This window comes from Lithobates pipiens, unplaced genomic scaffold, assembly GCF_037356315.1.
Source record: "Lithobates pipiens isolate NorthernLeopardFrog02 unplaced genomic scaffold, aLitPip1_a1.2 Scaffold_19, whole genome shotgun sequence".
NCBI lineage: Eukaryota > Metazoa > Chordata > Amphibia > Anura > Ranidae > Lithobates > Lithobates pipiens.
This window is the reverse complement of record NW_027507764.1, coordinates 121,772,056-121,799,300: the sequence shown is the minus strand read 5'-3', so window position 1 is coordinate 121,799,300 and position 27,245 is coordinate 121,772,056. Positions and strand designations below refer to the sequence as shown.

General features: G+C 45.1%; 1 protein-coding gene across 3 annotated transcripts in view; it reads right to left on the bottom strand.

The window, feature by feature from the left end:
- Positions 1-27,245, bottom strand: part of TTC21A (tetratricopeptide repeat domain 21A) — a 108,777-nt gene that overhangs the window by 12,849 nt on the left and 68,683 nt on the right. For all 3 annotated transcript variants that reach the window (XM_077491212.1, XM_077491213.1, XM_077491214.1), the window contains 6 exons: positions 25,901-26,004; positions 20,868-21,056; positions 20,278-20,388; positions 11,311-11,392; positions 10,814-10,964; positions 10,098-10,259 (listed from right to left, as the gene is read on the bottom strand). In XM_077491212.1, the coding sequence (XP_077347338.1) occupies positions 10,098-10,259; positions 10,814-10,964; positions 11,311-11,392; positions 20,278-20,388; positions 20,868-21,056; positions 25,901-26,004 (799 nt within the window). The remainder of the gene's footprint in view (positions 1-10,097; positions 10,260-10,813; positions 10,965-11,310; positions 11,393-20,277; positions 20,389-20,867; positions 21,057-25,900; positions 26,005-27,245) is intronic.

The following is a 27,245-nucleotide window of genomic DNA, read 5'->3' as shown; positions in this document are numbered from 1 at the left end:
TATACAGGCGGTGCAAACAAGACAGGGACTGTGTAGGTTTGTTGTGTTAAGTTGAATCTGTTTGTAATTTTCAACTGGTACATTTTTAAAGTGTAGCTCCAGTCAAAAAAACTATTTTTAAGCTTTTTGGAAAACATAGGGAAGGGTTATCACCCCTGTATAATTTGTTTTGTTGTCCATCTTTTTTCATCTCACTTGCTGCTGTCTCCTTGCGTTTGCAAGTAGGAGATGTTTGTAAGTTGGATGTTTGAAAGTAGGGGCCTGCCCTATATGCTCTGCAGAAATGGCGGAACAAGGTGTTGGTTTTGCCACAACATTGTAAGCCCTCAAAATGACTCTTGGTGGGCGCTGGAGCGCCCTGCTGTGAACGATTATATCAAGAATTGTAATTACATGCCATTGTTGAACAGTGGTAGAAAAATTGACCTTTGGTGGTTGTGGTGCTGGTGCCACAACACTATAAGTCCTCACCGTTACTCTGGGTGGGCACAGGAAGGGGCCCTCCTGTGAAATATTATATCAAGAATTGTAATTACATGTCCCTGTTAAACAGGGGCAGAAAAATGTGGCCTTAGGCACTGCTGCTGGTGCCACCACACTGCAACCTCTTCCATATACTCGTTTTTTTGCTGGAATTAGCCCTGCTGCAAAGCATTGCATCAAAAATTGTACTTAAACGCCCCTGTTAAACAGGGGCAGAAAAATTGGGCCTTAGGCTGAGGTGAATATCGTGGTGTATACTGCGGTCAGGGCACGCAGACAATAACCAGAAAACAGCAGAGATAAAGGGGTATATACAGATGTATACTGTGCTGTGCTGGAGACACACACAACTTCCAATAACTCCTGCAGATGGCAATTGGGCTCAAATAGAGAACAGCTATGTAGGTGGATTATAGCGGTATGTACTGGGTACAGAGCACGCAGACAGCACGCACTATCTCCTAACACTACTGACTGCAAGCTCTATTATTAAAGATAGATCACTAGCTATATAGGTGAGGTGAATATCGCGGTGTATACTGCGGTCAGGGCACGCAGACAATAACCAGAAAACAGCAGAGATAAAGGGGTATATACAGATGTATACTGTGCTGTGCTGGAGGCACACACAACTTCCAATAGCTCCTGCAGATGGCAAGTGGGCTCAAATAGAGAAGAGCTATGTAGGTGGATTATAGCGGTATGTACTGGGTACAGAGCACGCAGACAGCACGCACTATCTCCTAACACTACTGACTGCAAGCTCTATTATTAAAGATAGATCACTAGCTATATAGGTGAGGTGAATATAGTGGTGTATACTGCGGTCAGGGAACAGACAATAACCACTACACAAGAGCAAGATAGGAAATCAGCCAAAAACGATCGGTGTGTACTGTGTTGAAGGTACACAGAACACCCACTGCTTCAGATGCCAACACACTACACGAGGCCGCCTCAATGGCGGCCTTATATAGTGTGGGGCGTGCACTACACAGCCTGAGCTATGATTGGCCACAGGCATCCTGCCTGTGGCCAATCATGGCTCTCCTCGCTGCTGGCTGCGATTGGCCAAGCATGCGGGGTCACAGTGCATGCTTGGCCAATCATGAGCCAGCAATGCACTGCGCCATCGCAGTGCATTGTGGGCCGTGAGCGCCACACGAATTTTGACGCAAACGGACCAAGAGTTCGGATTTCGCCGAACGGACGAACAGCCAATGTACGTTCGACTCGAACACGAAGCTCATCCCTATTCTTCACTCATCGCTAATAAAAGAAGGCCCTTTCCCCCACTGACAATTAATGTTGGGGGTCTTTCTCTGCCACACCTCCAATGTAAGGGGTCCTACTGCCACTGACCTCCATATATAAAAGAATGCCACAATCTTCACTGTCTGCATTTCTTTTCTGCCCATTATTATTCTCTTCATGATCATTGGTCATGAAAATAATTTTGCATTAAATATTCTTGGTATGCCACCTTTTAATTTAAAACCTTCTATTACGGGGGGCGTGACCGGAAGTCGACCCGGATGGCAGCCTAAGTCTCCTGCTCTCCCACCAGCCTCAGCTATATCGCACCAAAGGGGAGAATCCAGCTCCATCCGATGGGGAAATCTAGGGCCACACGGTCCTCCAGCTCCAAGGGACCTCCCGCAACGTCGCTGGGCACTGCCACGGACCTCCGGTCCTTCTTTTCCGCAACGGAGCTCCCGACCACCAGGCCTCCCAAAATGGCGCCGGCGGCCGCAGCCGCGCCGGCGCGGGCTCCTTCTCCAGCCCGCAGGGCCCATCCGCACATCCAGCACGGACCGAGGGATCGAGGACCACCGCAGATGACGTCCCCGGGCCCGGAGGCCTTCGGTGCGGTGAGTCAAACCCCGGTCCCGCCCGCCTCCGAGGCCGCCCAGCTAGGTCTGCGGCCTACCACGCCGCCTCCAGGGCACAAGACCAGGCCCTCCCTGGGACCCTCTCTAGCCCCAAGCTGCACAGCACCGCAGTCCCCCCACCGCACGTCCGCGGCCTTAGACGCCGGCGAGGAGTATCTGAGCGGGACTGGACAGATCGGGGAGGGGGGTGGACTAGGCCTGGGGCCCTCTGGCAGTAGGTCCCCCCCACCTCCGGACACTCAGTGCTCACTGGCCTTGCCCAGGCTGCTCCGGACGCCCCCGGACTCCAGTGCTGGGTCCGAGGGGTCCCCCCTCTCTTTTGCAGCCGAGGACTTTCCTGCCCTCCCCCCCCCTGAGGAGCCCCTGATCTGGGCGTACCAGGGGCCCGGGGGAATGGACGGACCCCTGCTGAACCGTGACTCGGGGTCACCCCCACCTAAGTCCCAGAAGCTGGGCACCTCGGGGCACCCCTCCCCCACACGTGATTGCGGGGACCGACCAGGGATGACGGCTTATCCGGGGGGGTCCGCAGCCCTTCCACCCCAGGAAACCGGGGGACGACACCAACCACCTCCCTTGGCCTGTGCTTCAGGGTGGCCGGGGGTCTGGGATTCCCTCCCTGAGCATGCCCCCCCCTCACGTACTGCAGGCCCCGCGGACCCTAGACCACTGTCGCCACGTCATCACACAGACCGGGACGACCCGGGAGACATGACCACAACACCACCGTATCCTCAGTGGCAACAATACCTACAAGCGATCCCTACTAAAGAGGATTTTAAACAACTGATTGAAGATGTCAAATCCACGTGTCGGGCGGAAATACAAACGCTCCACTCGGGCCTTAAGCACCTTGCGGACAGGGTGGAGATGGCTGAAGAGGAGATACAAGAAACCAAAATTGCGGTCCACAAAACCCAAACGCAAGGGGCTGAACACCACTTGCTCCTGAGAGATATGCAGCGCCATGTGGAGGATTTGGACAATAGGGGGCGCCGGCACAACATCAGAGTACGTGGGGTTCCGGAGTCGGAGGGCCCAGAGGACGCTCAGATTATCTTGCAGGAGCTATTCAACACTCTCCTCGGAGAACCCCCCACTAAATTTATTGAGATGGACAGAGCTCATAGGGCCCTACGCCCCAAAAATGCTACTTCTGGCCCCAGGGACTTTATTTGCAGAGTCAACTCATTCCACCTCAAGGAGGATATCCTGCGACAAGCCCGTTTAGCCCGAGAGGTGTCTTTCCGGAACCACCCAGTGCAACTCTTCCCGGACCTCTCCTGGATTACGCTGCAAAAACGTAGACTTCTCCAACCCCTGCTCCGTACCCTGCAAGAAGCCCAGATCCAGTACCGCTGGGGTTTTCCATTTAGCCTCACTGCCAAACATCAGGGTAAATCGGCCTCCCTGAGATACCCTGAAGATCTGCCGACTTTTTGCGAGGACCTGGGCATCCGCCCACCCAGGCTTCCCGATTGGGACCTCATCGCTACTCAACCCACCCCTCCGACGTTGTGGCAAAAGGTCCCCCCACGCCAACGACCCAGAAACCGGGATACGCAAAACAAACCTAAGAGGCAAGGCCCTGGCTGAAGATCCCGGCCCTTCATCCCCCTTTTTCTCTTTTCCAAGTGACTTTTAACTTTTCTCATCACGGCCTAGTTGGCCCTCCGCGACCTGTTGCCGGTGGAGATGAAGATTTGCAGCGTCCCGGACCGCTTAGCGGCGCAGTGATCAGACGTTGTTTTGCCCTAGTTCTAGTTGCACTCATTACCTTTTCCCCTTTGGTGCCTTTTCAACAATCAACCGCACTTAGGCTGCTGGTTGGGAGATTCGGGAGAGTGGGTTCCCCCTTGCTCTCGCGACCCTCCCTCTAACCCCTTTTTTTTTTTTTGGGGTTGCTTTTCATTTTTAGTTACTTTATTCAAATTATCTATACTTTAGTGATTCTGTTCCTGTTCAAGTTTTTACACATATTAAGCTCCTCTATTCCTCCTTAGGATCTGAATGAGGAGACCTGGACTCCTATGCGGCCGCCAGGCCCAGGCCTTGTGCCCTGGGTCTGGTGGCCCCCTGGGAATCCGCGTAGTCCCGGATAACTTTTTTACCCGGGGCCGTATATTGCCCTTTGTTTGGTCCGGTTATGGGCCCATGTTTTCAATGCAATGCCTCCTTTGTGGTACTAATGTTTTTCTCCCTTCTCTCACTTTCTACTTCCCCCTCTTTTCTCTCCTCTGTCATCCTTCCGCTGCCTGCAGGGTTCGGACACGTAGTGGCGGGGCCCTACGACCGGAAAGCGTCTGCTCCTGGCTCCTGGCGGCCCATCCTGGACGTGGTGGTCGGGTAAGATTTACTAAACACAGACCGCTCCCCTACCCCCCCCCCACCCCCCCCGGACTTGACTGATGGCTAAGATTCTATCTATGAATGTTCACGGCTTAAATTCAAACAGGAAACGGCATCTGGCATTGAGGGAGTTTAAACAGTCGGGAGCGGATATTATCCTGGTTCAGGAAACGCACTTTGACAGAGGGGGATCTTTCGCCTTCGCCTCCAGGAGCTTTCCGCTTGTGTATCTATCCTCGGGATCCCACAAGAGAGCGGGGGTGGCTGTCCTGATCCGACAAGGAGCACCCTTTACCTATGTTGATCACTACAGCGATCCTCGGGGGGGTTTCCTGATACTTAAGGGTACATGGCAGTCACGGCCGATCACCCTGTGCACGTTATACGCCCCTAATGTCCATCAGCACAGCTTCCTCTCCAGGGTTTTTGCGCGACTATTTAAGGAAGACCACGGTTATTTGGTGGTGGGAGGAGACTGTAACTTGGCTCACTCGGCCACGGCTGATCGGCAGACAGCGCCCACCCGCGTCCCCCCGCCTAGAGCCCTTCGGGATTCGAGGCTTTTTCGGCAACTTACTCGCCGCTATGCATTGTTCGACGCGTGGCGGGCTCTCCGGCCCGGGGATCGGCAGTACACATATTACTCAGCCCCTCACCACATGCACTCTCGAATTGACTATTTTTTCACTAATAATGCTACATTGAGAGCGACGCGTGCCGCATCTATCCTGCCGATCTCCTGGTCGGACCATGCCCCGATCTTACTTACCCTAGATATAGGCCCCCCAATAACCCGGCCATATAATTGGAAGCTGAACACCTTCCTTCTTCAGCACCTTCCCTCTCAATCGGAATTAACCATGACCCTGCGTCAATATTTTGCTGAAAATTTGACTCCAGACGTCCCCCTCTCCACTGTGTGGGAAGCCCATAAGGCGGTGATGCGGGGTAGATGCATCGCGCTTTCCTCGGCCTTGAAGCGAGACGTCGCGGCCACCAAGCTTAACACCGAGAAGGAACTTAGACAGTTAGAGCAGAACCTGCAGGCCTCACCGACGGTACCACTCCTTAGGAAAATTGTTAACTTGCGTACGGCGCTGGCGGACCTGGCGCTTCGCCGCGTCGAGAAGGCCCTTCTGAGGATCAAACAGACATACTATGACAGGGGCAATAAGGCACACTCCCTTCTAGCGCGGAAGCTCAAAGACAAAACCCTTCTCTCTGCCCCACACCAGATAAAAACTAGATCTAATGCGGTTGTCTCCCACCCCAAAGACATAGTTGATACGTTTGCGGGCTTTTACGCGGAGCTCTATAATAGTCCTGACATCCCTAGCAACCCAGTGTCGCTGGAGGTCTCACAGCGTATACAGCAGTATTTGTCCGACAGCGCCATTCCCAAAATTAGAGATTCGGACTTGCTCATTTTGAACAAGCCCGTCACGGAAGACGAAGTGGGAGAGACCATTCAATCCCTCCCCGCACATAAGTCCCCAGGCCCAGACGGGCTGCCCTACGAATATTACAAAGCATTCTCTCCCCTCTTAACCCCGCATATGAGCAGACTCTTTAATGCTTTTCTACAGAAAACACCCGTCCCCCCAGACATGCAACGTTCCTTCCTTACCTTAATCCCCAAACCAGATAAGGACCCCATCCACTGTGCGAATTATAGACCCATTGCGCTGCTGAACGCGGACCTAAAAATTTTTACTAAATTGCTATCTATGCGCCTTAACAAGGTCCTACCCTCTTTGATCCATAAGGACCAGGTGGGCTTTGTCCCCCTCCGACAAGCGGGGGATAACACCCGGAAGGTGATAGACCTGGTCGAGGTGGCGAATAGGGAGGAAGTGCCGTCCCTGCTCCTGAGCTTGGACGCAGAAAAAGCATTTGATAGATTGGGTTGGCCCTTCCTCTTCGCCACTCTGACCCACATAGGGATGGAGGGACCTTTTCTGCGAGCCATACAACATCTTTACACCGACCCGTCTTCTCAAGTGAAGACTCCCTTTGCCACCTCTTCCCCCTTTTCCATCTCCAACGGCACGCGTCAGGGATGCCCGCTGTCACCCCTACTATTTGCCCTCTGTATTGAACCCCTGGCGGCGTCTATCAGGCGGAACCAGGCGATAAGAGGGGTTCCGGTGAGAGGCCAGGAGTTTAAGATATCACTATTTGCGGACGACGTAATTCTCACTCTTACCCAACCCAGAATATCCCTGCCCAACCTGCATATGGAGCTGGACCGTTACAGTGAGCTATCGGGTTACAAACTTAATGCGTCGAAATCCGAAGCCCTTCCGATTAACATTCCACCGTTGGAGGTGGAACACCTACGATCCAACTTCCCCTACCACTGGAGGTCCACCTCCCTTCGATACCTGGGGGTAAACATCACCCCAACCTATACCTCCCTTTATCAGGCAAACTACCCATCCCTCTATGGAGATATTAGGCGTCTCGTGCTAAAATGGCGGACACACCAGATATCTCTGCTTGGTAGAATAGCCTCTGTGAAGATGGTTATCCTCCCGAAACTCCTCTACCTTTTTCAGACCCTCCCCATTCCAGTCCCCTCCTCTCACCTGAAAAAACTGCAAAGGGACCTACTTCGATTTGTATGGAATTATAAAAGGCACAGGATACCTCGTTCGGTCATGACCGCCTCCAAATCGGACGGGGGGTTAGCGTTCCCGGACCTAGTCAGATATTACCAGGCTGCCCAACTCCGCGCGGTCGCCTCCTGGACTACCCAGAGGCCCCACAATCGTTGGTCGGAAATTGAATCCCGGTGGTTGGCCCCTACACACCCTAATAGTATGCTCTGGAGTGCGGCGGCGGCGATCCCTCAGTCCCAACTGTTGGGCCCTATGTCCCACTTGCAGAACCTATGGCGTAGGTCTTCCAAGGCATTTGCCCTGACCTCAGCTAAATCGCTCCTGACCTCTTTTATATCCAACCCTCTAGTGCCAGATAGCCTATCTCGCCAGATGCAACACCCCTGGTCCTCCCGGAACCTTTTCTAGCTGAGATCTCTGGTGGATCCCAGATCTAGGAGACTACTGACTTACACTGAACTCCAATCCCGGTTTGACCTCCCCCGGCAGAGCTTTTATAGTTACTTGCAAATCCGTCACTTTGCCCAGACCATATCCTCTGACCTCCGTTTCTCCCCGCCTACCATATTTGAAATAGTAATCTCATCAGGTACGGCACAGAAGGGGATGATATCGGATATTTATAAAATAATTAACGCCTTTCCTATGGGCCCTAACGGCAAACATGCATACATGCTTAAATGGGAGGAGGCTCTGGGTGAAGTGTTCACGGAGGAGCAATGGCGGATGATTTGGTCGCAGGCATCCAAGAGCTCCATGTGTACGCTCTACAGGGAGAACGCATACAAAATACTGTTCTTCTGGTACATGACCCCGGACGTCCTGCACGCTATTTACCCTTCTACAACAGACCGGTGCTGGCGATGTGTGGGACATAAGGGCACCCTCTTGCATATATACTGGCAATGCCCTCGTATAGTCCCTTTCTGGACGGAAGTCCGTACGCTCTTGGCCAGTATCCTGGACCAACCCCTGGACTTACACCCAAAGCACTTTTTACTGGGAGTCCCTTTCCCCAAATTGTCCAAATCCCTACAGAAACTATCCCGCCACATCCTGACCGCAGCGAGGTGTCTGGTTGCTCTCCACTGGAAAAAAGCACACCCCCCTACCCCGGACGCATTATACGCCCGCATCAGAGATGTGGAGCTTATGGAGAGGATGACCGCCAGGATACAGGACCGGCTGGAAGCACACGACGCAGTCTGGAACCACTGGAATCTTAGGGACGATCGACCCTGACAGGCAAGCGGAAGTTTTCGGATGACTACCCACCCATACCCCCTCCCTTCCCTCTCTATCTTTCTTCCTATCCTTAAGTACCCCTTTCCTCTCTTTTTCTATCCATCTTCTTTCTTTTTCCCTTCTTCCTTTCTCTTATGCCTATTGGTCTTCCAGACCCCCCCCCCCCCTTGAGGGGGGGTGTCTGTTTGGATTAAAGTGTATTATAAGTGTCTTATATTATTCGCTACCACACGTATCCTCGGATTGCAACCCTGGTTTGGTGGTCAAGTCTAGAGGATAGGTCTATTGCTGGATGGAATGTATCCCTGTTTTACATGTGTTGCAGAACATGCTGTCTGTGAATAGCTCTACCTGGCCTGGCTGGTACCTGCTCCAGGTGGCTGTATTAAGTAGGCCAATATGCTTTTGTGGTATGTTCTCCCCTGTAATTTTTCTGATCCCTTTTTTTTTCCGCCCCCCCAATGCTGAACTGAAGTGTTTGACGTGTAATGTTTCACTTTAAAATAATAAAAAGTTATTTGACAAAAAAAAACCTTCTATTACTTTCTAATCATGCTAATGTACCTTGAGCTATAGATACAGTATATATATTTTTTTAGCAGGGGTACCCAGGGACCTGGGAACTTCGATGGTAAAAAAAAGGTTGAGAAAGGCTGCTCTAGGGTAGGAAGAAATAATATCATAGTCACATCACTTTCTCCTAAAGTAAGATAGGTTTAGCTTATGCTGACGTTCAGCGTCGGATCTGATCTTGGGGTGCAATAAAAAAATATCAGACCACTGACATCTTCCCCTTGAGACAAAAAAACAGAATGAGGACAGAGATTCTCCAGTCCCTTTCTCTGCAGTCTCAGCTGCACTGGAGATGAATGGACAGAAGACACAGTTTATAATGCTCAGTTGTGAATGGACAGAGTCAGTGATCACTGACACTGTGCATTCAGAAAAGGAAGGAGCCAGTAAATGACATATTTACTGGCTCCTTCCTCCATTCTCCATCCTGACAGATTCGGGAAAGGGAGGGAGAAGCCGGAGAGCCGGGGAGGACACGGGGGACCCAGAGGAGGACGACTTGGATCTGGACCCGGAGGAAGACTGGAGGAGGACACAGGGGACACGGGAAGCACAGAGAGAGACCTAGAGAAGGACACAGAGACCCAGGAGCACAGAGGACTCAGAGGAGGACACAGGGGACAGTCAGTGAGGCGGTGGGGGCAATTACAAGCATCAATCTTCCTGACAGCCGCGGGAGGTAGAGGAGGAGAAGCGGCTGTCAGAAAAGCTATACGGGGAGATCGGTGCTTGTAACTGCCCACAGCGCACCAATCACCAAAGCATTTGCAGGAGTACGAGTACTCGTGCAAATGCTCGGTATCGGCATTGGTGCAACCCTAGCATTAACTCTTTACTTTGTAGCCTTTTCAAAATTAATTTTAGACTAGCGACAGAGTCACTAAAAAGCTGTCCATAACATGTCAACTGACTAGGTAATAGGGAATGTACTTACCTGTTATCTTCATTTAGGCTGTCAAACACCTCTCCTCCTATGATCTCATTGTCTGGATTCAGACATATCTGGATCATGCTTGTAACAGACTTCTCACCCCAGTCACTGTCTTTACGAGCCTTATTAAAATATTTCAGGGCCTCGTTTGGCTGCCCTAGATGCCTGAAATTAAAAATACAGTAAAAAAGTAATTGTGATCACTGTAGATCCTGCTTCATATTTAAATAGACAACAGAAAACTGGCATTTTTTAAAGGATTTGTTATGCTGCAAACACATTCATCTAAGTCATCTATATACTAGTTTTAGAGTTTTTGACTGTCAAGATATGTGGTTTCTTAATCCAAATATCACCTTAGCAATAAAATGGACACCTTCAAGGTAAGTAGCTCACTAAAGACAGAATTCCTAAACAACGTTGATTGTGAAGATACCACATTCCATTAGCCGGCTGCCTGTAATATGACCTGAAACTCAGTGTAAACTTTTAGCAGAACAGGAAATGGGAAATGTGGGAAAATTGCTTATACAAACTGAAATCTGTTTCTTTGGTAGCATATAAGAGAAATGTATAATCGTGGCAGCAGGATATCATTACAGCTTAGTTTTTACCAAGATTAAGGTACAAACTGGCTTGTGTATGAATCCATTTTGCAGTAATTGTATTTAACAAAACGAAAGTTTAAATTAGATTATATAGTGATGTTGCCTCTTTACCAACAATGAAGACCTTTACAGTAATTATAGCCAGGTTCTAGTGTGGTCCTTGAAGATGCAGTCAACGCGGTATCAAAAAACTTCGGAGCATCATCCAGCTTTCCACTTCTTCTTAGTAAGTCAATCAGTTTACTCAAGACTGTAAAGTTATCTAAAATACAAACAGGATAGTATGGCACACACAGTATTAGAGCTTACACATGAAGACTGATAATAAAAATGATACTATTGGGTATAGTAGGTGAAAATACTGTACGATCAACTACCAGTGGCAGTGAGGCCTGGGAAACTGTTTGTAGGGGCTTCTGTTTGGCCTAGTGGACAATTTTGAGAAGTCCTGAGAATTTTGATTGGATAGTGGAAGTGTAGGTGGGTGGAAAACGTGATTATTTTTGTAGTACGAGTGTCGATGAAATACTTCAAAGGTCGTGATTGTGATACACAAAAAAAAGCAAGTATGGGAAACATTGAATTATACCAGTAAAAGATATTCAAACCTGGTGTTTTTTCCAGAACCCGCTGAAAATGTTCTATAGCTTTGTCATACTGCTGTTTCCGGAACATGATGTCTGCCATCATCTAATGGGTAAGAACAGAAGATCAGTTGAATTTGAGGGCTAATAATGATTATGACATTATTTGTAGTTTATACATAATTCTAATGACTATTAAGCAGAGGTGCAGTATATGCATTAGTGACATGAAAATGTATAATTGCCTAGATGATTGGGTCATACCTCCCTGACCCCCCTTATCTACGTCCCTGCAACAGAGAGTAGGGAAATCAGCGGCTGCGCCCTAGGTGGTAGTGTGCCCTAGGCAACTGCCTAGTTCCCCTAGTGGTAGTCCGACCCTGCTGACAGCCCACAGGACAGAATTAGACAAATACCAATCTTTTCCAGCACAAAGAAAGGAAAAATCAAAGAAGCAAAATACATTTTTCAAGAATGAGAAATAACTAGCCTCTTGCTGACCGTGTTATAGCCAAAGGATGGCTACAGTGCGGTCACACATTTCCGGGAGGCCCCTCCAGAACCCTGCCTCCCCACACACCCCTGGGCTGTGCATTTGGACACATCTGATTACAGATCAGATTAAAGGGCCAATCACAGGGGATTACAATGTAAACAGGATTTGCTGGTTATCGGCAGTCCTCTCCTCACGCTGACAACATGTTAGAAGAGGAGAGCCGGTAAGCGGCAATCCACACAGGACACATTTACAATGATAATCAGTGCCCATCAGTGCTGTCTGTCAGTTCCCATTGCTGTGATACGCCGGGCGCACACACATGCGCAATCGTGTACCTTGGTTAAAAGAATTGTACACAGGCGAACAAATATTTTCAAATGCACCAACGTGCATTTGTGAAAGAATGTGCGAGCATATCCACAGTTGCCATTGGCGCCAGATGGCCTATTTAAAGGGTGCTGTTACTCCTGCTGGTATGCTGGTATCCTGTCTAATATCCGTTCCTGACTTGGCTTACCACTGACCTGACCTTGGATTTCGTTTATGCTTTTGATCATCATGCCTGGTACGTCGCTGACTGCTTGCTGCTGGCTCCGGTTATCCTTCTGACTACTCTTCTGTCTCCTGTTTGGCTTCACGTTGCCTCTGAGTGCCTGTGCTGGCTGCCCCTCCTTCCAGCTCCAGTGGACACAGTGTGCTCCTGTCTTAAGACTGCAGGGAGCTCCAGCAAACCACGTACCCTGAACCTGCAAGCTTGGTATAGTGTCCCTTAAACCTTGTCCGGTCTACCTGGTATCATCACAGTTGCTGATCTGATGTCCTGCCTGAATCACCACATCTACAACTCCTGTCACAAGCTCTGCAAGCAACATCTACAGGCACTCATGTTCCTCCTGTCCCTTGGCACCATCTGTTCCACTCTCATTGGGGCCTGGGCTGGATATACAAGAGAGGCCGACCTCATCATTTCAGTCTCCTACCAGGTACATGACACCATTAGTGCTGCCTATCAATGCCGCCTTTCAGTGCCCATCAGTGATGCCTATCAGTGCTCATCAGCCACCTATCAGTGCCCATCATTGCCACCTATCAGCGCCGCATATCAGTGCAGCCTTATCAGTGCCCGTTAGTGCTGCCTCATCAGTGCAGCCTCCTTAGCGCACATCGGAGAAGGAGAAAAATTACTAATTTACTAACTTTTATAATAGAAACAAAGAAACACTTTTTTTTTTAAAGCTATACAGATTTATGTCATGATGAAGGGAATGGGGGGGGGGGGGGGCGAAATTTATTTATTTATTGCCTACTGCAACACTCTCACAGGTCTATGGGACATGAGGGTTGTGGGAGGCTGGAAAAGCTGAAGATAAGCCACTAATAATGTATTATGTTCAGCTCCAAAGATCATGGGCTTTGTAGGGGCACAAAGAGATATTTGTTTGGTTTTACACCTGCTTAGAAACATCTTATTGTACTCACTTTTAACCTTTAATATTTGCTACTTATGTTACACTAATGTGACAAAACTGGCAGGTTGGCAAATGGCTAATTAAATGTTGAGTAGAAAGGGAGCAGCACAGGAGGAATTCCTGAGACCGGGGAGAAGAGGAGACCAAAGGGGAGAGAAAAGTTAGTGAATTAAACAAAGAAAAGTGTTATAACGATGACCCCTTTCACACTGGAGGCGTTTTCAGGCGCTAAAGGGCTAAAAATGGAGCCTGTAAAGTGCCTGAAAAATGCCTGATCTGCAGTCACAGTGTGAAAGCCGGAGTGCTTTCACACTGGGGCGCTGCGCTGGCAGGACGTTAAAAAAAGTCCTGCAAGCAGCTTCTTTGGGGCGGTGGAGGAGCGATATATACACTGCATAAAACCGCCCCATTGAAATGAATGGCACCGCTGCCGAAGTGCCTGCAAAGCTTTCGGCAGCTGCGCTTTTAGGCGCATTTAACCCTTTCCTCAGCCGCTAGCAGGAGTTAAAAGTGCCCTGCTAGAGGCCGAATAATGCAGCCCGCGGTTCAATATGAAAGGGCTCTTAATATAAAAAAAGACATTAAAAAAGCTTTGTACCCCAGCTAGCCTCTCTAGGCCTTTAGCACCAAGACATCAGTCTGGCCTACAACTGCATGAAAACATGTGAATCAACCCAAAGTTTCTAGTGAAAAAGAATGGTGTTGCGCTCCACACGAAATTAATTAAATCAAATAACAGTAAATAAATAATCGCATACAAAATCTAAAAGACACACCTATGCGATTAAAATTAATTTAAATTATAACTGTATCCTATATGCATAAAATCATTCAAAGTGACTAATGGGGTATTCAGAATATACACATATTCCTAGTGTTATTCATACTATAATCAATAAAGAAATTCAAATAGTCTATGTAATCGTAATAAAGTGCAAGTGAAGCAATAAATAGCGAAATCGCAGGTACTAATAATACCGATCCAGAAAAATGTGAAATCCAAAATGTGTCTCAATCCATAAAAGTGCATCCAAGTGAAAACGTATGTAAAAAATTTGTATAAAAGTAAAATCCAGCAAATAAATAAACAAACAAGTGTATATATAAAGATATACCAAAAATTATATAAATAGAACTAAATATAAGCCACAGTCCAAAGGAATTTCTTAAAGTGTCTCTAATTGTCGAAAAACTAGCAATCCATATCAGGTCATGCAAAATAAGTGAATCCACACTGTGCTGTGTAAAAGGTTAATTCTGTGAACGAACACGGGATAGTTCCACCGGTGATCTTACAATTCCTCAAAGTGGGTGCTCACACACTGAGTGCAGTGGGTACCTTACCTCACTGCTGTCAGTTAGACAGCAATATGCTCCAATAATTAAGGTGTATATCCTCAGTTGATATAGGCACAGCAATATGCTCCAATGGTTTAAGGTGTATATCCTCAGTTGATACAGGCACCCCAGATAATTCCCTCCAGGTACTCAGCCATGGATCACAGATCAAACCCGGAAAAAAGAAGAGGGGCTCCAATAGTGAAGTAATGTCACACAAATTCTTTATTATAAAAAGGACAAAGTCCTGGGTACTCACATTAAGTAGCACAATTAAAACGTTACAGCTAAAACAACGAACGGCCTCCTCGTTCGTACCCCGGACGTCGCTTCCGGTATCCTCCTAGGCAAATCCTACGCGTATTGTCATTGATCACGTGACTTCATCAGGGACTAAAGCATAGGAGGTGAACGAACGTTTAAATAGTATCTCTAATTCGCGGCCATTTTCCTGTAGCCCGTAGTATCTATTCCTATTAGCGATCGAAAATCTTGCTACGCGGCCATTTTCTAGCAGTCTCTAATACCGATCGCTTCACAGCCATTTTCTTATAGGCTCTTAGGGAGTGATAGCCAATGTTCGATTAACGTCGGCCATTTTATCGTAGTTTCCTCATCTACACTCATCTAGTGAGTGGATGCTATGCTCGCCGCCATTATCTCATCGTTTTGATGGAAGAAACGAAAATAAACCCATGTCCACTTTTGTGGACTGGGTTTATTTCAATTAAGACACCCTGTGGTTACGCCTATTCGGGGACATAACAACAGGGGATCCTTTACTCCGGCTAAATGGCTCTAAGTATCGCTAGCAGTATTAATAGAGGATTAAGAAATAATGTTTTTAATTAGGAAATTAAAACGAAGGGATCATAAAATATTCATAAAATAATGGCTTAAGACAAGAGGTATTATTAAAATATTAAAATATTAGTAGGTTCTTTAATTTATGGGTAAAAACAAGTTGTATCTAAAACAAAGTAGAGCTGTACCTAAAGCCCTACATCCAACCAAAAAATAGGTGATTCCTCCAAACTCATAACATATTCTAGTGTAAGGATAAGGTGACCCAGACGGTTTATTTAGCGATATTCAAGGTATCAGATAAGGCACATATGCATGCGATTTAGGGGGTGGATACCGGAAAGGAAGTCCAGAGTTCCCATATCTCCCTTCCAGTATATCATCCTAAGCATAATAAATCAAAGATATATATAATAACACTTCAAGTATATAAAATTACAGTACATAATTAAAACTATCTAAAAGTCGCTAATAAAACAGTTAAGATCAAACTCTATATTGAGCCCTTGGGGTGTAAAAGTATCTAAAGTAAAGATCCACTTTGATTCTAGTTGACTAAGTGTTCTAACTTTGTGACCTCCTCTCCAATGCTTCCTGTAGGGCTCAATACCCCAAAATGTGAGGTGAGTGGGATCTTTATTATGGTGTGTCAGGAAATGCCTTGACACATTATGTTTGTCAAATCCATTGATTATGTTTTTGACATGTTCCTTTATACGTACTCTCAGGGGTCTTTTGGTGCGGCCTACATATTGTAGGCCACAACTGCATTGTAGAACGTACACAGCTCCTTCCGTGTTACAGCATATAAACTCTTTGATGTCATAGGAGTTCCCAGTACTTGTAGAACTGAATTTGAATCTTTTCTCAGGTGGGCGTTTTGTTTTTGTGCACGCAAAACACCGTTTGCACGGAAAGAAGCCTTTTCCCGTAAAGAAAGTCACACCATTATATGGTGGATCGGGGACATTCCTAACAATCTTATCCCTCAATGTAGGTGCCCTCTTATACACGAATTTTGGGCATTGGGGTAAGAGGTCCTTCAAATGTACGTCTGAGCGTAGGATATACCAGTGTTTTTTAATAATCGTCTCAATTTTTCTATATTGGGCATTGTAATTCAGTATAATTGGTACTTTGCCAGCTTCCAGCTTAGGAGTTTGTTTATCTTTAATCATCTCCATTCGATCCATGTTTTTGACTTCCATAATCTTCATCCTGATTTCTTCATCCTTATACCCTTTGTTTGTAAACCCTTGACCAATTTTATCTGCTTGTGTGAGATATTCTTCAACTTTTGTGCAATTTCTGCGTAATCGCATCAGCTGTCCTTTTGGAATATTGCACAGCCAGTTTCTGTGATGGCAGCTCATGACTGGCAGGTAGCTGTTCTTGTCAACATTTTTAAAGTGCGTTCTTGTGCGTAAAGTTTTGTTCTCTTGTAAGATTTCTAAATCAAGAAAAGATATAGATTCACTATTGACTACCCACGACAGTTTCATATTCCTGTCGTTGTGATTCAATGTTTCCAAGAATGCGATTAAGCTATCAATATCTCCTTTCCAGAATATGAGGATGTCGTCTATATACCTCTTATACAACATTAGCTCTTCAGGTTTGCCAGGGAATACCACATCCTCTTCCCATTGAGACATAAACAAGCATGCCACGCTGGGTGCAAACTTAGCTCCCATCGCCACTCCGGTTTTTTGGTGATAATACTCGCGATCGTACCAAAAATAGCTATTCTTTAAGCAAAAGTCTAAGCATTTGACTAGGTATTTCCGCTGAACGCATGGCAATGTACTATATTTCCTTAGGCCCCATTTTACAGCCTCACAAGCTTGGTGGTGTAGGATCACTGTGTATAGTGAAGAGACGTCTGCTGATGCCATAATCCATGGGCCTTCCTCTTTTGATAATCCTTCTATGATTTGTAGTACCTGTTTAGTGTCTCTAAGGTACGCTTTTGTTTGCTTGACCACTGGTTGCAGATATTTATCGATATATTCCCCACGGAAGGAGCTGTGTACGTTCTACAATGCAGTTGTGGCCTACAATATGTAGGCCGCACCAAAAGACCCCTGAGAGTACGTATAAAGGTCAAAAACATAATCAATGGATTTGACAAACATAATGTGTCAAGGCATTTCCTGACACACCATAATAAAGATCCCACTCACCTCACATTTTGGGGTATTAAGCCCTACAGGAAGCATTGGAGAGGAGGTCACAAAGTTAGAACACTTAGTCAACTAGAATCAAAGTGGATCTTTACTTTAGATACTTTTACACCCCAAGGGCTCAATATAGAGTTTGATCTTAACTGTTTTATTAGCGACTTTTAGATAGTTTTAATTATGTACTGTAATTTTATATACTTGAAGTGTTATTATATATATCTTTGATTTATTATGCTTAGGATGATATACTGGAAGGGAGATATGGGAACTCTGGACTTCCTTTCCGGTATCCACCCCCTAAATCGCATGCATATGTGCCTTATCTGATACCTTGAATATTGCTAAATAAACCGTCTGGGTCACCTTATCCTTACACTAGAATATGTTATGAGTTTGGAGGAATCACCTATTTTTTGGTTGGATGTAGGGCTTTAGGTACAGCTCTACTTTGTTTTAGATACAACTTGTTTTTACCCATAAATTAAAGAACCTACTAATATTTTAATATTTTAATAATACCTCTTGTCTTAAGCCATTATTTTATGAATATTTTATGATCCCTTCGTTTTAATTTCCTAATTAAAAACATTATTTCTTAATCCTCTATTAATACTGCTAGCGATACTTAGAGCCATTTAGCCGGAGTAAAGGATCCCCTGTTGTTATGTCCCCGAATAGGCGTAACCACAGGGTGTCTTAATTGAAATAAACCCAGTCCACAAAAGTGGACATGGGTTTATTTTCGTTTCTTCCATCTAAACGATGAGATAATGGCGGCGAGCATAGCATCCACTCACTAGATGAGTGTAGATGAGGAAACTACGATAAAATGGCCGACGTTAATCGAACATTGGCTATCACTCCCTAAGAGCCTATAAGAAAATGGCTGTGAAGCGATCGGTATTAGAGACTTCTAGAAAATGGCCGCGTAGCAAGATTTTCGATCGCTAATAGGAATAGATACTACGGGCTACAGGAAAATGGCCGCGAATTAGAGATACTATTTAAACGTTCGTTCACCTCCTATGCTTTAGTCCCTGATGAAGTCACGTGATCAATGACAATACGCGTAGGATTTGCCTAGGAGGATACCGGAAGCGACATCCGGGGTACGAACGAGGAGGCCGTTCGTTGTTTTAGCTGTAACGTTTTAATTATGCTACTTAATGTGAGTACCCAGGACTTTGTCCTTTTTATAATAAAGAATTTGTGTGACATTACTTCACTATTGGAGCCCCTCTTCTTTTTTCCGGGTTTGATCTGTGATCCATGGCTGAGTACCTGGAGGGAATTATCTGGGGTGCCTGTATCAACTGAGGATATACACCTTAAACCATTGGAGCATATTGCTGTGCCTATATCAACTGAGGATATACACCTTAATTATTGGAGCATATTGCTGTCTAACTGACAGCAGTGAGGTAAGGTACCCACTGCACTCAGTGTGTGAGCACCCACTTTGAGGAATTGTAAGATCACCGGTGGAACTATCCCGTGTTCGTTCACAGAATTAACCTTTTACACAGCACAGTGTGGATTCACTTATTTTGCATGACCTGATATGGATTGCTAGTTTTTCGACAATTAGAGACACTTTAAGAAATTCCTTTGGACTGTGGCTTATATTTAGTTCTATTTATATAATTTTTGGTATATCTTTATATATACACTTGTTTGTTTATTTTTTTGCTGGATTTTACTTTTATACAAATTTTTTACATACGTTTTCACTTGGATGCACTTTTATGGATTGAGACACATTTTGGATTTCACATTTTTCTGGATCGGTATTATTAGTACCTGCGATTTCGCTATTTATTGCTTCACTTGCACTTTATTACGATTACATAGACTATTTGAATTTCTTTATTGATTATAGTATGAATAACACTAGGAATATGTGTATATTCTGAATACCCCATTAGTCACTTTGAATGATTTTATGCATATAGGATACAGTTATAATTTAAATTAATTTTAATCGCATAGGTGTGTCTTTTAGATTTTGTATGCGATTATTTATTTACTGTTATTTGATTTAATTAATTTTGTGTGGAGCGCAACACCATTCTTTTTCACTAGTATCACTTGAGGGGAGGGTCTGCACCTCTGTCGGTGGTTTGCTGCAACCATATTAGCTCTCTTTGCTTTACCATTGTAGCGCGAGCATAACCAACAATTACCAACCCAAAGTTTCTATTTAACCTCTTGCCCAGTGAGCCTATCCCCCCCTACATATGTATGTATTTATTTATTTTTTTTGGATATATATTAAAGCAGAAAGTAAAAAAAAAAAATTTCTTTCAAAATTGACACGCTTTTTTTGCATATAGCACAAAAAATAAAAACTGCAGAAGTGATCAAATACCACCAAAAGAAAGCTCTATTTGTGGGTAGAAAAGGATGTCAATTTTGTCTGGGTACAGCGTTGCATGACTGTGCAATTGTCAGTTAAAGTGTCACAGTGCGTATCGCAAAGAAATGGCCTGGTCATTAAGGGGGCAAATCCTTCCAGGGCTGAAGTGGTTAATTCTGATGCCTTTCTTTGTGTTGTGCATATATATATATATATATATATATATATATATATATATATATATATATAAATAAAATAATGTATGTGTAATACAAATACACTAAATAAATATATGTATTTGCAGTATACAGAACATGAAAGACAAGCCAACATTCAGTTTACCATGGTAGCTTCATCTTTATATCTTGGGTCTTGAAGTAGGACATTGCACTGCATTTCACAGCCATCCAAGTCATCCATTGTAAGGAACAGATGTGACAACTGTAGCATTACCTGTTAAATTAAATGGGATCAGTCGTTTTCTGAAACACTTCCAAATACTTTTATTGAACATGGACATTCGCCTTAACAAACCGGTGACTGAACACTGGCCAACCTGATACTACCCACTCCTCGATTATTCTGGCTTTTCTACAGATCCAGTAATTTTTAATGCACCATGTTATGCTTTTGCAATAAAGTTGTATTAAGCATACAAGTACAAGTCAGACAAAAAAGTATAAAACATGTAAATATGATATACCTTCCTATTGATTTACTAAGGATTAAAAATAGTTAACGTTGATTGAAAGAGTTTAGTTTAACTTTAGGTATACTGTAGCTTCACTTCATATGGTAACCTCAGAAAGTTCACAGTCTATTGCATGAATTTGGAGGACATGAATCTATACAGTATATATATATATATATATATATATATATATAATTTTTTATTTTTTCGATTCTCTGGGTGGATGATGTGAATTACTTACTTTATTGTCCGCGTCGTAGTATGATATTGCATCTTTGTAGTATTTCAGTGCATTTGTGTAATCCTTCTCCCCTAAGTAATATTCAGCAAGCTGTACACAGATTTTGGAAGCCATTTGTAACTGTTTTGTGATCATATCTGGCTGTTCAAAAGGAACTCGCTTCAATATCCTCATCTGAATATCCAGTGCCTGAAATGAAATCCAGTGACAGATTCAGAAATCATTTTAGCAAAGTTAATACAAGAGTTACCGACAGTTGTGTTCCAAAAAGTGAATAAAGCTCAAAATCCTTATAATAGATTTTTTTTCCCATACACGCAAATTTATTGGAAACACTGCATAGTCTATTCCAAATCAAAACATGAAAAAAAGGAATATTAGGCTTTTCCAAAAAAAATTCTTTACAAACTCTTTTACTGTAAAAAAAAAAATTGAAAGACTGAAGGTTTAGCTTTCCTGTAAACCACTGAACTAAATTCAGTTGTGTAACCATTGTTTCTGAGAACTGCTTAAAGATGAAGTAATCTTCCTCTGCTGACATGTACCTACAGGCAGTGGCATTGGGATGGGGGGGCTGTAGCCCCGAGCGTGCACCCAAAAAGCCCAGAGTGTGCCCCCAAAAAGCCCAGGGTCTCAGGGAACGATCTCACGCTTACCCAGTGTGGCCGAGTGACATACAAAAAATCCCGCCTCCCGGGAACCGGCCCCATGATGGACATCAAACCAGGCCAATGTCGGGACCGCGGGATGCGTGAAGTCCATCATATGCACTGCCGGGTCCAGGAGGAGGCGGGAATGACACAGCGGCTGCGCTGGGCACTGGAAGTCCCCCACTCGCTCTGTGTAAATGGGTGGGCGGCTCTTCTATCCTGGCTCTGGCTGCCTGGTGCATGCAGGGCTGTCTGAGTGGTGGTGAATGCCGGGATGAGTGTACTCGCACACTACAGGTAAGGCTGAGCAGCAACAATCTGGACTCAAATTTCTAGAGTGTGCAGGGATATGAAAAATCTGTTTCAGTGATTGAATGGCGGTTAATAAATAAGAGCTGAAATTTGTAATAGACAAGTAAACAAAAGCCTGATCTATACAATTATACTGATATAACCATTTTAAACATTTCTCACCGGTGACAAGTTATAAATAGATGTGTCAGGAGATTAAAGGTCACCCGAAATCTGACGTGTGCTGATGTGCCATCAAGAAGGTCAGTGTTTGTGTCAGGTAGGTCAGTGTATGTCAGGTTTTTTTTGTTTGTATTCTAAGGTTTACAACCTCTTTAACATCTGTGTTGCATGAAGTCGACCAACTTCTGGCACCTGTGAATAGGGATGGGTGAACACTTCAGCCCGAGCAGAAGTTGGCGTAGTGGTCCCTTCCAAAATCCATACCAGAACCTTATACAAGCACACAACCTGGCAGGTTGCAGGAAAAGAGGGGGGGGGGGGAGAGAGACACAGAGGAGGGAGGCTGGGATCTGGCGTTCCCCTTGTTAAAGGGGGCTTCCAGATTCCGATAAGCCCCCCGCCCGCAGACCCCCACAACCACCGGGCAAGCGTTGTGGGGATAAGGCCCTTGTCCCTATCAACATGGGGACAAGGTGCTTTGAGGGGCTACCCCAATGTACCCTCCCCATGTTGAGGGCATGTGGCCTGGTACGGTTCGGGGGGGGGGTGCACTCTCGTCTCCCCATCCTTTGCATTTCTTGGTTTCACCTCAAAAACAGCATTTTTTATGTTTCACCACAAGTTTTCTATTGGATTAAGGTCCTGGGTTTGGGCTGGCCATTCCATAACGTTAATCTTGTTGGTCTTGAACCAAAATGTTGCTTGCTTACTGGTGTGTTTGGGGTCGCTGTCTTGTTGAAACACCTATTCTTCAAGTATTGTCTTGTTGAAACACCCATACCTATTCAAGTATTTAATGTATTCCATGTACTGATCCATGATCCCTGGTATGCGATAAATAGGCCCAACACCATAGTAGGAGAAACATCCCCATATCATGATGCTCGCGCCACCATTCTTCACAGTGTACTGTGGCTTTAATTCAGTGTTTGGGGGGTTGTCCAACAAACTGTCTGCAGCCCCTAAACCCAAAAAGAACAATCTGCTTTTATCAGTCCACAAAATGTTGTGCCATTTCTCTTTAGGCCAGCCAATGTGTTCTTTGGCAAATTGTAAGCTCTTCAGCACGTCATTATTTCAACAATGGGACTTTGCGGGAGCTTCTTGCCGATATCTTGGCTTCACGTAGTAATTTTCTAATTATTTCAGTACTCACAGGTAACTTTAGACCTTCTTCGATCACCCTGAAGCTGATCATTGGTTTAGTCTTACCATTTTGGCTATTCTTCGATCCATTCGAATGGCTGTTTTCCGTTTTCTTTGACGTCTTTCTGGTTTTAGGGTTTTAGTTGCATTTTAGCTGAGCAGCCTATCAGTTTCTGCACTTCATTTCCCCTCTTTAATCAAAGTACGCAGTTCTTCTGAACAATGTCTGGAATGACCCATTTTACTCAGATTTTCAGAGAGAAATGCACTATACCCAGCTTGTACAAAATTTGCTGCCTTCATCCTTAACTGGTTCCCGACCGGCCGTCGCAGTTATACTGTGGCAGGATGGCTCCCCTGGGCGAGCCGTCGTAGCTGTACATTGGCCCGTTAAGACGCTGTAGGAGGCGCATGCCCACAGCGTGTCCCTGGAGCCGATGTGAGTGCCAAGAGGGCACGATGACCTCCGGGTACCCGCGATCGTGACAGAGCAAAAAACAGGATCTGTGTGTGTAAACACACAAATTCCGGTTCTCTCAGGGGAGAGGAGACAGATCCTGTGTTCATACTAAGTATAAACACCGGTCGGTCTCCCCCCCTAGTCAGTCTGATTCCCCCACAGTTAGAACACACCTAGGGAACACAGTTAACCCCTTGATCGCCCCCTAGAGTTAACTCCTTCCTTGCCAGTGACATTTATACAGTAATCAGTCCATTTTTATAGCACTTATCGCTGTATAAATGTCAATGGTCCCAACAATGTGTCAAAAGTGTCCAATTTGTCCACCGCAATATCACAGTCCCGATAAAAATCGCTGATAATATAAAATAATGATAATAATAATAACAATACTATAAATCTATCCCTTATTTTGTAGATGCTAAAACTTTTGCGCAAAGCCAATCAATATATGCTTATTGCGATTTTTTTTAACCAAAAATATGTAGAATAAATAGCAGCCTTAACTGAGGAAAACATTTATTTTTTCATTTTTTTATTTGGGATATTTTTATAGCAAAAAGTAAAATATATTGTGTTTTTTTCAAAATTGTCACTCTTCTTTTATTTATAGCGCAAAAAATAAAAACCGCAGAGCTGATACCACCAAAAGAAAGCTCTATTAGTGAAAAAAAAGGATGTAACATTTGTTTGGGTACAGCATCGCACAACTGGGCAATTGTCAGTTAAAGCACCGCATTGCAAAAAATTGCCTGGTAAGTGAGGGTCCGTTCACACAGGGGCGACCCGTCAGGCGACTTAGCCGCCTGACAAGTCGCGTCCCGCTCTATGCAATGGAACCGTTCTAATCGGAGCGACTCAAGTCGCTCCGACTTAGAAAAAGGTTCCTGTACGACTTTTGGGGCGACTTGCATTGACTTCTATACAGAAGTCATTTCACAAGCCGCCGCTAAAGTCGGATCCCGGTCGCCTGAGGCAGTCGCGCTGCAAGTCGTGCTGCCTCAGTGTGAACGGGCTCGAAGGGAGTAAAGTCTTTCGGGCCTGAAGTGGTTAAATAAGGGCCACCTGTTTGATACCTGTTTTTTTTCACAGACTGATTGACCTCACTAATTGAACTCCACACTGTTATTATTTGAACACACCCATTTCAATTAATGATTCAATTACACAGAATCAGCAGCGTGTATGTTATGACTGTTGGGTCTGTTGGTTTTCTATTACTCTACTACACCTACTAGTAAATTATTTGCCATGTAGAAATATAATTCATACCAAAAACAGTGATTGATCTGGTTAGTAATGTTGGACTGCTATTATTTTAAATAGAACTGTACATTTTTGTGAAGTTGTCTTTTAACTGTTTCCCCAGCAACCTGGGTGGCAACTACCAATTGAAATACTTACCTTCAGCCTTTTTTTAGAGTCCTTTACTGTGTGGTGCTAAGCACCCTTTGCAAAAGGTAACTCCCAGCCTCATCCAGCTCTTACTATATGCCTGCACAGCTCAGCACATTTATTCCTATGGGTAAAGCCACAGTGCTCTGGATGGTTGGGGTCAATCATACATAGAAGCAGCCTAAGGGATTAATGAGCCAAGCAGCGTGCAGTAGAAGTGGGAAGTATATGGAACTTCTTTCTGTAAAAGCTGTTGGTGTCAGGTAGGGCAAAACAGTGAAGAATTTGGGAGCAGGTAGATAAGTGTTTTGATAGGTGGCTGTCACTTAAAGAGGGGTTCCCATTTAAAAAAAAAAGAAAATTAAAAGGTCAGCAGCTACAAATACTGCAGCTGCTGACTTTTAATAATCAGACACATACCTGTCCCAGGGTCCAGCGATGTGGGGGATTGAAGCCCCACTCGTCTCCCCCCTCCGTACGGCAGCGCCGGCATTGGCTTTCCCAGCCGGGCACCCAGTTCGCATGATTGGCCGCGCAAATTCTGGCACCTGTCACGTGTCCCAGATGATTGACAAGAGGGAGGGGGCAGAGCTGAGCCCTTCCTGCGCCGAGGGGAAGTGACGTCAAGAGCCCAGGAACTGAAGGAGGCAGACTACGAGGAACCCCCTACCAACAGCCATTTAGAGGTTTTTTTTATGCACATTCGTGTTTTTTTGGGGGGGGGGGAAACACCACTTTAGGAGTGAGGGGAACACTAAAATAACAATTTCACTAAATGCAATGTTAGTTTTCTTGACAAGTATATTATGGATACAAAACCACATACGATATAAAAGAGATTAAGGTATAAAATCTTCACATATGGACCTTTTTCCACATAGGCTGCAGAACGTTGGCGGCTATCTTACCTTGTTTAAAGTGTCAACCATTTCTTCTGTTTTATAGTTTTTGTATGTACATCCAAGTAAAATGAGATACTTCACATCATTAAACAGTGATGGCAAATCAGAAACTGAAAAGAAAATGGAATGCAGGGTGTTAGAATTTGTCCTGCTGATATTATAGAATATTATTCCACATAACCTACCTATTCAGTTCCAGGAAAGTTACTAAATACGTCCTTGCTGGTTCAGCACAATTATTGGGTTAAAGCATAGTTCTTGGCAAATATAAAAACACCATTTAAAGCAGCTGTGTATTCTTTTAAAAACAATTTAATATATTTTTTACACACAGCTAGCTACATTTGATTTGATTTCAACTTTCTGTCATCCCATGCATAGCAGCACCTTTCCTTGGAAAAGGAAGAGGCAGCGCTAACAGCCAAGGAGAGCATAATGAGCTGAGTTGATGACTGATCAGTGTACTGCTGTTCCTTTATTGTCAACAGGCTGTTAAAGTACAACTAAATGAAAGAATGTACAAGCCTCATAAAAGGTAAGGAAAAACTATCTTTATCTTTCCCGACTGAGCCAAATCCTCCCACATTTGTATCCCAAATGCTTTCCCTCCCAGACACTGCAGCTCAACATGCAGGATGTGGACCACATGCGGCCTGTCAGCCCAATGCATTTGGCCTGTGGGATGTTGGGCACCATGGAGAAAGCAGAGTGTAAACAGGGTGTCTGGCACTGGAATGCTCTCTGTGTTCCAGCACCGGCCCTCAGAGTGAGACTGTACTGTGGGCAGAGTTATCTCCTGGGAAGCAGAAGAGCAACACAGGAGTGTGTAATTGGTACATCATTAAGAGGAGGGGGGGTGGCCACTGACCACCAATACAGCGGTGGGGTTAAATTTACCTGCCATAACCACCAATGTGGGGGGGGGGGGTGGGGGTGGGGGTGATATTCTTTACTTCCTTCACTGCCACTGACCACCAATTCAGAGGGGGTGAGCTGTGAGTTTAAATTTTACTGCCAGTGACCATCAAAGTTTTTAGCTAGCACTGACACTAGTGTTGGGTGATATTATTAACCTCACTGACACCAATGCTGGGGTTATTATTGTTATCACCAACACCAATGTTGGGGGTTATTCTTGCTTCCACTGACACCAATGTTGGGGGTTATTCTTGATTCCGCTGACACCAATTTTGGGGGCTATTTTTGCATTCACTGACACCAATGCTGGGGGCTATCATTGCATCCACTGACACAAATGCTGGGGGCTATCATTGCATCCACTGACATCAGTGCTGGGGGCTAGTATTGCATTCACTGACAACAGTGATGGGGTCTTTTATTGCATTCACTG